The 10973-nt window shown below is 46.6% G+C and overlaps 1 protein-coding gene across 5 annotated transcripts in view; it reads left to right on the top strand.

The window, feature by feature from the left end:
• The first annotated feature begins 501 nt into the window (after positions 1-501).
• RUNX1 (RUNX family transcription factor 1) overlaps positions 502-10973 on the top strand; it is a 274888-nt gene continuing 264416 nt past the window's right edge. For 2 of the 5 annotated variants that reach the window (XM_025293413.3, XM_006071987.4), the window contains exons 1-2: positions 503-718; positions 867-983. In XM_025293413.3, coding sequence (XP_025149198.1) covers positions 926-983 — 58 coding nt within the window. In that variant the 5' untranslated portion in view covers positions 503-718; positions 867-925. Of the gene's footprint in view, positions 719-866; positions 984-10973 lie in introns of all 5 variants that reach the window. The other 3 variants (XM_006071986.4, XM_006071985.4, XM_025293398.3) reach the window with 2 other exon arrangements.

Here is a 10973-nt window from a genome sequence, read left to right as displayed (position 1 = left end):
TTATTATTTTTTCCTTTTATAGTTTCACTTATGCTGTGATCATCTTTACCAGGGGCTGAGTTCTGCTGATCTGATGCCCAGCATCTGAAATGATGGGCTCCATATCCTGTCTGCACAGCAGCCCGATGCCAGGGTTGAATTACTATTGAATAAGCAGCAGTGAAATCTTTATCAAAATAATCAGGGGTTCCCAAAACCACAAATAACAACAACCGGACTCAAGTTGTACTAAATCAGCAAAGATCATTGATATAATAAGATTCTGAGTCACTTTTTTTCTGCAGTCTCTCTCTCTCTCTTTCTCTTGCAAAGTCTCCTCGGCTATTTTCTTGCACCGCCTGGGGGAGGGCAGGTGGAGGGAAGGAAGGGCATTGCTCAGAAAGTAAAAAAAAAAAAAAAAAAAAAATTGACATCACTGAAGTCACATGATTGGCAAGAACCAATTAAGATGGGCTGTGGAAAGGGGAACAGTTAAATTTGTAATTTGGGTTGTGTGAAAACTTCTTTGGGCCTCATAAACAACCACAGAACCACAAGTTGGGTAGCCTGGCAGTGTCAGAAGTCTGAGCCCAGCATAGTGGTCAGCAGGCAAGACGGATCACTCTGACTGGAAACCACAGGGCTTTGCAGAGTTCTGAACATCATCAACCCACAGCCAAGACGCCGCTTTTTTTTTTTTTTTTAATCTTTACCAATTTGAATATTTGTCTTTGCAAAGGTACATTTCTTTTTTTTTTCCTTAGGGCTCAGGGAGCCCCAGAGGTGTCGAGGGAAAAACAAAAAACAAAAAACAAAAAGGACCTGTAGGGAACCATGGTTGGGGGTGAGGTTAAAACGGTGACCTTTCTTGGTTTCTCGCTCTTAAGGTAAAAGAACTCATTGAATCCCCCGCCTTTAGAAGAGGGTGCCTTTTCAGGAGGAAGCGATGGCTTCAGACAGCATGTTTGAGTCATTTCCTTCATATCCACAGTGCTTCATGAGAGGTGAGTACACTCTGAGATTTTAATATCTACTTTTGCTCGGCTCTGTAGATAATAAAGTGGCTGCCTGTTGTAACTGGGTACAGAGAGCCCCTGCCGCTCTCCCGTCTGTATGGGGGGAGGAATTCAAACACCTCCTCGGGTGTAAGATTTCAAGGCTATTGGATTACTTATTCATCAGATGGACGCTCTTGAGAAATGTTTTCATAAATACTTAGTTAAGCTGTCGAGGGGTTCCGTCGGTGGGTGAGAACTTTGTCCGGGGCAAGTCAGTTGGGCTGTTCCTGATTAAAATCCTAGAGATCATAAAGCTTGCAGGAAGCTCTCTGGGTTTTCTCTGGTTGCCCCCCTGGCCCGAGATGGCTGTGGCTGAGTTGTCCCGCGCTGGGCAGGCAGTGTGGCCCACATGCCAGCCTGCCCTGGGCTTTAGCGGACTCCAGCATCGCTGGCCAAGAAGGCTGGTGCCAGTGTGGGGCGGAGGCAGAGGTCTGCTCACCGCCCAGGCGGGGACACCTCAGTGACAAAGTAGCAAGTCAGTTGTCTCCGAAAGGCGGATAGTAGAGGAGCCGGGCAGACTGGTCTAGGTTGAAAGCCCCAGAATGGGGCCTTGCTGGGTTATTCCTTGCAGCCTCAATGCAAAAGAGGCTGCCGGCATCTTCTGAGAGAGAATGAAAGCGAAGCATACACAAGTCTCTCCCGCCAAGAGCAACGAAGAAGTTGCCTAAGTCAAGCGTCTGAAGTGGCAGCTGAAGTCATTGAGATTGTGTGCTTCCTAATAGAAGCAGCTAGTGCGGGGTACCTGCCTGCATGTTGGCAACCAGCCTCTTGAAACGCGCCAAGCTGTGGTTGAGCTCTGAGTGTGTGAGTATGTGTGTGCTGTGCATGGGCGTCTGGGGTTATCTTTGCTGGGAAAAAAGAGGGCCGTGCCTAAACAAACACAAAGAGGAACGCAGAAATGTCACCGAGACATTGCCGTGTGCGTCGGGGCGAGCCCTTTGACCAGCGCCTGCACAGCCTGTGGCTTAATGGCTTGGAAGAGCTGGGATGGAGTGGGATGGATGGGGGGTGGGGGGTGGGGATCATTCATTTTCTAGCTACAAACGCTCGCGCGCACCCAAATAGTGTCTGTGACTCATTATTTATTCATCGAGCCAAGTGAGCCGAAGAATGCAGAGGGCTGCCAGCCACTTTGTCACAACAAACGCTATTGTGGATGCTACAGAGCCTCTGTGTTTCCGGGTCCCTGAAATTTAAACGCTTGACAAAGATGTGTGTGTGTGTGTGTGTCTGTGTGTGTGTGTGTGTGTGTGTGTGTGTTGTAGGGAAAGCAGGATTTCAGGAGAAGGGGAAGAAAGCAAGTCATTAACCGATTCAAAGCTTCAAATTAAAGGGTTTTAAAGTGCTTCTTTACTGGCAGCTGAGGACATTTTAGTGAAGTTGAGTCATGCGCTGGGTATGAGTCACACATCCTCACGGCACTGAGCTCCTGCGGCAGAAACGCCGGCCGCTGGGGGTGAGAAGCTGTGAAGGGCCTTCTCGCTGCATTTCCTCTGGGCCTCTGACAAGCAAAGGAAGCAATATTTGTAGAATAACAGAAAGGAAAAAAAGAATCTTCCTGCCTCGACTCTGCTTTCAATACTCTCTCCAAACGATGATTGTTTCCTATTCTATCAACTCAGGAAGGCAGATTCAGGAAATTTTTCAACATCACACTGGGTAATAAATGGGATTTCGGTGTGCAGTGCTGGCCTGCCTTCCTGTCCTTACTGGTGAGACAGCAGAGCTAAGTGAGGGGGGACCTGGTGACCTGCTCAGACACCAGCAAAGACAAGGAGCTCAGCCCCTAAACCAGCCCACAGTCCCTGTGTCCCCAGGACGGAAACCGACTGGACCTGCCCCCCAGGTTTAGGAACTGGTGGCAGCCTAGCTTTCAAGAGGAACTGTGTGCAGGGGACCCTAGCACCCCAACCAAGACTCAGAAGGGCTCATGGGAAAAGGTCTTTTCATTCCTTCCGGTCATTAAAAGGAACTCAGGGATGATTACAATCACTCACTCAAGAATATAATATGGAGACTGAATTTCAGAGAATCAAAGTGAAATCTGGGCCATTTTTCATGGCTCAGTTTATCAAGGTGATTCGTCAGGCCGAGGGTTTGCATCGTCTGGGTTCGTGGTCCACACCACTCATTTGAGTCTGGAGAGGTAGCAAAACAAACACTGCATTTGGTACGATGTGGGCCCTGCCTTAGAGCGCGACACTAGAAGAATTGCCCTACTCTCTATTGAAGTCCGTATTCTCCTCGCAGCCGGTACCCTGTTCCCCGAGCCTGGCCATGAGCAGCGCCCCGCACTGTGGTCATTTATTGTCGCCTGTAATTTATAGCGTGTGTGCCCTCCCCAACTGCAGCTCCAAGCGAGCGGGGAAACTATCTTGTTTTCTTCCTGGGATGGCCCTTTATCAGTGCGTGCAATTCTCACAGGAGGAAACCCATAACTCATTTTTCGAGCAAGATACCCATGTGGAAATGGAGGCGAAAGAGAGGTGTGGGACCAAGCCAACCATTGTTCCCTTCTGTGTGACAGGCAAGCGAGAGTCTGAGAGCCTGGCATGCAAAACAAATGTGGTCTACCACAGAGAAGGCTGCTGCTGCGCCTTCTCACTGAATGTGCTCAGGCAAGAAGATGAGGCGTGATTGAAATTCCCTGGCATGATCCCCCGTGGTTCATGGCATGCCGTCCCTGCAGGACCCAAACTCGGGTCCCCTGGCGGGGCACCACGTGCAGGCCCGCAGAGTGGGGAAGGAATGCGGAGGAAGAACGTCAGCACGTATGTGTTTTTGCAAAATGCTTCAGGTAGCCGTGTTCTTAGAAGTGGCTTAGTGGTCTATGCAAAGCCTGAATGCTAATATGCCTCCGAGTTCCTAGAACCACAGGTAAAAATCTCGGCGGGGCTGACGCACCGCTGTCTTCTTGAGGTTATCTCTCAAAGGGAATTGCAGGAGCGGAGGCTGAACGTGTGAAACGTGCCTCTCCATGGGCCTCAGTTTGCCACTTCTTTGCAGAGAAATATTTATGAAGACATCTCTGGCTCTGCTGGAGGTTTAAGATCACACAAAGCCGTTGATTCAACTGGGTATCGACACCGTGTGAATTCCGTGTCCGTTTGCCAAGACTGCCATAACAAACAAGCATAGACTGAGTAGCTTAAACAACGGAAATGGATTGTCTCGTGATTCTGGAGGCCAGAATCTCACGGAGAATCCTGGTGTAGCTTTGGTCTTGGGAAGGCTTCAAGGCATCAGGAGGTTGGTTTCTTCTGAGGCCTCTTTCTTTGTCTTGTAGACAGCTGTCTTCTCCCTGTGGCCTCACGTAGTCTTCCTTCATAATTATCTATGTCATAATTTCCTCATCTTACAAGGATACTAGTCATATTGCATTAGATCCCACCATGAGGACCTCATTTACTCTTAATGATCTCTGCAAAAACCCACTCTCCAAATACAGTCACCTTCTGAAGCACTGGGAGTTAGCACTTCAATGTATGAACTTGGGGAGGACACGCTTCAGTCCCTGACAGTGTGTCTTAGCCAGTCTGACTCCCCCGGACCCACACGGAACCTGTACTTTTCCTAAGTACCCTCCTGGATGTGGAGGAATCAGATCCCAGCTCCCCCCATGTGAGATGCAACTCTTGCGTTCTGAAACTGCCCACACATTTTGAAACCGAGAAAAAAAAAAAAAGGTGTTAAAATCTATCTAAACTCACAATCAGACCCTTTGCTATTTAGTTCCTTTGCATGCTGAGAGACCTGTGAAAATGACAAGGCAATTTTGAAATGTTTAAGCTTTAAAAGAGCAAAGAGCAGTCCCCCAAGAGATGCCACCTCCTTGGCTCTGCCTCCTCTCCAGGGATCGTCCCTGTAATTCCAGACCTTCCCAAGGCACACCCCACCCCTGGGGGTGGGAGACAGGCCACAGGAGGCCCCACACCTGCTCAGACTCCAAGGGCTGGCCCAGTGAGCTGCCAGGAGCAGAAGCAACTTTAGAAGGAACAGCTGAGCCAGGGGCTAACTGGCAAGCAAACAGCCTGGGAGAGCTTTTGGAGGCCAGGAGGTTTCTCTCTTCTCTTGAAACAGGTCTGAATTGTGGACTTTGAAAAAATCTGCCCTTTTCCTGAGAAAGCGAGTGATGTTGGGCCATTGCACACACAGAATCTAAGAGAGACAGGCTTGGGGATGTTGGTCTAAAGCACAGAGCCCAGGAGCTTGTAAGAGCAACCAGGATGAAAAAAGAGAAGGGGCCAGGGCTGAAGAAGGACCAGGCAGACTTAGTACGGTGATGCCCTTTTCTTTTCTTTTCGGTTTTTCCGGCTTTTTGCCAAAATAGCATGAGATAGCTTCTTTCTTGATCTTTGGTTTCCTCATCTCTAAAGTGAGGACGGTATCAGATTAGCCAAAAAGCTCATTCGGGTTTTTCTGTATGGTAAAACCCGAATGAACTCTCTGGCCAACCCGATAGTAGGGCCTGTTGTTCAAGTGGCTGCAAGGACTAAATTAAACAACCCAAGTACAGTGCTTGGTAGAGTCATGAAAACCAGGCAGTTAATGTCGGCCACGGTAACTGTGGTTCAGCTTTCCAGATGATGCTTAGTCAAGGCCGTCTACTCTCGAAAGGAGAGGTCACGGGGGACCCCGGGAGAGGCCTCCAGAAGACAAAGACTCAGGGTGGGGAGGAGACAATGTGGAGGGTCAGAACCAAGACGTAAGGGAAGGGGGTCTGCCGTGGGGGTCCAGCCTAGGCCGAGGTAGGGTAGCAGGAGCCCAGTGGGGTATGGAATTTGGTGAGTAAATTAGCCATCCCTTCAACACCATGTCTCTCTTGCTCTATGAGAAAGAGGACAGAGAAAGGGTGAGGGCACTTTGTGTCACTTGGTGGGCTTAGCTTTTCAATGTCGTAGCTAGTTGGGACATGTTGAGACAGGAATCCCAATGGAAGTTTCTCCTCTTTGAGGTCCTGGTATCACTTTATTTTCCTGAAGTCTCTTCTTAATGGAACAGCCACCTCCTTGCCTGGTGACCCTCCACAGGTCCCCCCGGCTCCATGCTTCTGGGGATATTTCTGTGTATTTGTCAAGGTCCTGGAGAATCTAGTGGATAGAGGAGCCTGGCAGGCTATATATGGGGTCGCAAGAGTCGGACATGGCTTAGTGACTTCACCACCACCACCACCAGTGAAGGCACCTTGGTTGCTTGGCAGGTTGGGGGTGGGAGTGAGTGAAGGCCGCACAGGAAACTCAAGTGAATTTTCTGTTTCTCAGGTAACTTCCTAGTGACCTAGATGAGTCATTAGATGTCTCCGTGTCTCATCTGAGTTCTGCAAAAGGGACTAATAATGTTCTAGATGAGCTTGCCTCCAAATGGCCGAGTTCCTGTTCAAAATCTTTGAACATGTCAGAGAGAGGTAGCATAAAATGCATCACAAAGTGTCTCAGTGTAACAACATGAAGCAATTTAAAAAAAAAAATTATTTTATTTCCTAGTGGAAAACAATGATCCTACCATTTCAGATATGGCAAGCATTTTTCCCAAATTCTCTTAAAAATTTTTTTTTCCAACTCCCATTCTTAAGAGAGCTCCCCAGAAGCTACTCTGGTACCTGAAAAGTGTTAGTCTCTCAGTCCTGTCTGACTCTTTGCAACCCCATGGACTGTAGCCTGCCAGACTCTGTCCGTGGAATTCTCCAGGCAAGAATACTGCAGTGGGTTGCCATTTCCTTTACCTAGTCCTTAAAGTTCGCAAAATAATCTTTTTCCAAAAATTTTGTTCCTTGAACTCCCCTATTGCTTCTCCTCGAGGCCACCAATCCCGTCCTTCAGCCTCTTTGCTGAGTAAAAAAAGCCTCAAGTAATATGTCGTACTTGGCCTACTTATCCCTGCCCCAAAATATCTATATGATGCCCCAGGGTGGTAGAAAGGGAGGGAGCGTCTCCTTCAAGAGCTTTGCAGACCATGCACATAATCAGGGAGTGCTTTCAGAGAACTATGGGTGGTTCCTGGACATGAGTTCAGTTCAGTTTAGTCCCTCAGTCATGTCCAACTCTTTGCAACCCCATGGACTGCAGCAAGCCAGGCTTCCTTGTCCATCACCAACTCCCAGAGTTTACTCAAACTCATGTCCATCAAGTCAGTGATGCCATCCAACCATTTCATCCTCTGTTATCCCCTTCTCCTCCACCTTCAATCTTCCCCAGCATCGGGGTCTTTTCCAATGAGTCAGTTCTTCGCATCAGGAGTTTCAGCTTCAGCATCAGTCCTTCCAGTGAATATTCAGGACTGATTTCCTTTAGGATAGACTGGTTGGACCTCCTTGCAGTCCAAGGGACTCTCAAGAGTCTTCTCCAACACCACAGTTCAAAAGCATCAATTCTTCGGCACTCAACTTTCTTTATAGTCCAACTCTCACATTGATACATGACTACTGGAAAAACCATAGCTTTGACTAGATGGACCTTTGTTGGCAAAGTAATGTCTCTGTTTTGTAGTATACTGTCTAGGTTGGTCATAGCTTTTCTTTCAAGGAGCAAGTGTCTTTTAATTTCATGGCTGCAATCACCATCTGCAGTGATTTTGGAACCCAGAAAAATAAAATATCTCACTCTTTCCATTGTTTGCCCATCTATTTGCCATGAAGTGATGGGACAAGATGACATGATCTTAGTTTTCTGAATGTTGAGCTTTAAGCCAACTTTTTCACTCTCCTCTTTCACTTTCATCAAAAGGCTCTTTAGTTCTTATTCACTTTCTGCCATTAAGGGTGGTGTCATCTGCATCTGAGGTTATTGATATTTCTCCCAGCAATCTTGATTCCAGCTTGAACTTCACCTAGCTCGGCATTTCACAAGATGTACTCTGCATATAAATTAAATAAGCAGGGTGACAATATACAGCCTTGACATACTCCTTTCCTGATTTGGAACCAGGACACGAAACAGAGTCTGAAGCCTCATGTAAGCTTTTGCCTGCTGGACAAGTAAGCTGGACACTCCCCTGGATCACACAACCTTCTCCTTTCATCAAAGGGACATCCGTTCATCCTCTCTTAGCTCCTTGAATCTCTTCCTTCCTCCTCCCCTTTACTGTCCTGACAACACTGAATGATGCCAGAGAAAGAAAAGAACAATTCAGGTAGAAAAACCATGTATCCCAAAGACGACTGAAATGATGCATTTTCTTACAGTGACATAAAGAGCTTGAAACTCTTGCTAGGGTTTACCGGTGAGAAGTATGTTAATCTGTACATTAAGGGGAACTTGACTACAGTGGCTAAAGCAGCCAGGCCTTGGTCCAGCATGGGCGACATGTGGTTCAGGAGTAAGTGGTCCATGGCTGGTACAGCAGGATGCTCTTGTGTTCTGGTTCCACCATGACATGCCTGCACCTCAGATCTGTCCAGGCAGGAAGGAGATGGGGGCCTCAAACCCTTCTTCTTGGAGCTATGTCTTTTTACTCAAGAAAGGAAGCCCCTCTCTGCCAGCTCCCTCTTATGTATCTCATAGGCCAGAACCGTGTCACAGGGTCTCTGGCTGCAAGGTGCCCAGGGCAGCAGACGTGGCACTTATCAGCTCACAGAGCAGAGGAAAGCAGAGGGGAAGGTGGGTGGGAATGATGTCAGGGAGCCCAGGGCAACATCTGCCAGGCCACATTGTTCCCTGGCAGGTACCCTGGCATTCCTTGTGATATTTCTTCTCCTATGTCCTCCATGTGGGCTGTGCTTTGAAAATACACACAGAGGCGGAGTGAACTGGGAGACTGGGATTGAAATACACACACTATTGATACATGTCTGCTTTCTCAGTCATCTCTGACTCTGAGACCCCATGGACTGTAGCCCACCAGGCTCCTCTGTCCATGGGATTCTCCAGGCAAGAATACTGGAGTGGGTTGCCATTTCCTCCTCCAGGGAATCTTCCTGACCCAGGGAACGAACCCATATCTCCTGAGTTTCCTGCACTGGCAGGCAGATTCTTTACCACTGAGCCACCTATGTAGCCCGGATACTATGTCTGAAATAGATACCTAATGAGAACCTCCTATAATAGCTTAGGGAACTCCAGTCAGTGCTCTGTGGTGACCTAAATAGGAAGGAATCCATAAAAGAGGGGATAGATGTACACATATAGCTGATTCACTTTGCTGTACAGTAGAAATCACCAACATTGTAAAGAAACTGTACTCCAATAAAACTTTTTTAAAAAGAAGAAGAAAATACACTCAGAGAAGCTCTGAGTTATTCCTTCAGTCCTGGGAAGTTGCCAGTGGATCCTGGGGGTGGGGAGGATGGTATTTTTTCTTTTTTTGCTTTACGAAAGAAAATGAAAGCACCTTTAAGTAAAGGTCTTAAATTTTTTTTTACTAAAGTATAATTGACTTACAATGTGTTGATTCCAGGTATCCAACAAAGTGATTCAGTTATATACACACACACACACACACATATATATATATCAGATATATAGAGAATATATATATATATATACATCCTTTTCAGATTTTTTCCATCATAGGTTGTTATAAGGTATTGAATACAGTTCCCAGGGCTATACAGTAGACACTCATTGTTTATCTGTTTCATATATAGTGCTGTCAGCCTGTTAATCCAAGCTCCTAATTTATCCCTCCCCACTTTTTGTATTTTTTATTGGAATATAATTTCTTTACAATGTTGTGTTCATTTCTGCTATACAACAAAGTGAATCAGCTATATGTATACATGTATCCTTAGCCCTCTCTCTTGAGGCTCTCTCCCACCATCCCATCCCACTCCTCTAGGTCATCATAGAGCACAGAGCTGAGCTCCCTGGGGTATAGAGCAGCTTCCCACTAGCTAGCTATTTTACACATGATTGTGTACCTATGTAGTGCTGCTCTTCCAATTCGTCCCACATTCTCCTTCCCCTCCATGTCCACAAGGCCATTCGCTACATCTGCATTTAGAGCCTGTAATACAGAGTGACGTTAAGTCAGAGAGAAAAACAAATATTGTGCATTAATGCATATACACGGAACCTAGAAAAATGGTACTGGCGAATGCTCTTTCATTTTTTGATTTACTGAAAGCAAAATAGGCAGGAGATGGGATGGAGTGGGACGGGGGCCTGTCAAAAGGGGGTCAGGGTCACACCTACCTTCAGGGTCGAAACCCAGAAGCACACTCAACTCTCACAGTGTTACAAAAACAATCAGCTTTGTATAGACCGGGGTGTTGCTTATATAAAAGCCGCCACACCTGGCCCCTGGGTTGATGTATCTACTAGTAACTGGAAATAGTTTCCTTTTTTCTCTTCCTCGCTCTTTTGAATTCTCAAAACCCCACGACCTAACCCTCTACACATTTATTTTTTTTTTTTAAGAGAATTCTTTTCTGCAGAATTTCTGGAGGGAAATTTTCTTTTAAGTCACTCTCCTTAAATTTACCCAAGGATGTTTTATCTCTGATTGAAAGACAACAACCAGATAATACCCCTCTATCTGGGAGATAGAACACTTATTCATACCTCATATTTCCGCAAGTTACAGATTATTTTTGCTTCGTAATTACCGGCCTGTCTACTTCCTGAGTCTGGATGCAAATCTACTTCCCTGAAAGTCAATGCCTTAAAAAAAAAAAAAAAAAAAGCCTTTATTCAGTTTTTCCCTGAAATAAGAAATAGTGTAAATCTTTCATCCTGCTTTGCTGCAAGATGAGTGAACATGGAGAATCGTTGATTTTGTGGGAGACACTGCCCTCCCTGCCCTTGGCCCTTCTGTGTCTACTCTCAGATGGACGGCTCTTTAAAGAGTGGGCTCTCCCAGACAGTTTGGGGGCCCCAAGGTAAAAGGTCACCCAAAATAGAAATCACAATTGGCTAGTTGGGCTTGTTCAATGGCTCTGCTGCTTGCAAGACTGATGCTTCTTTGTGTAAATTTGCCACCTGTGCTAAACTGATTCAAAGC

Source organism: Bubalus bubalis, chromosome 1 (assembly GCF_019923935.1).
Source record: "Bubalus bubalis isolate 160015118507 breed Murrah chromosome 1, NDDB_SH_1, whole genome shotgun sequence".
In the NCBI taxonomy this organism is placed as follows: domain Eukaryota; kingdom Metazoa; phylum Chordata; class Mammalia; order Artiodactyla; family Bovidae; genus Bubalus; species Bubalus bubalis.
The sequence above is the reverse complement of the archived record's forward strand: the minus strand, read 5'-3'. Positions and strand labels throughout refer to the sequence as shown.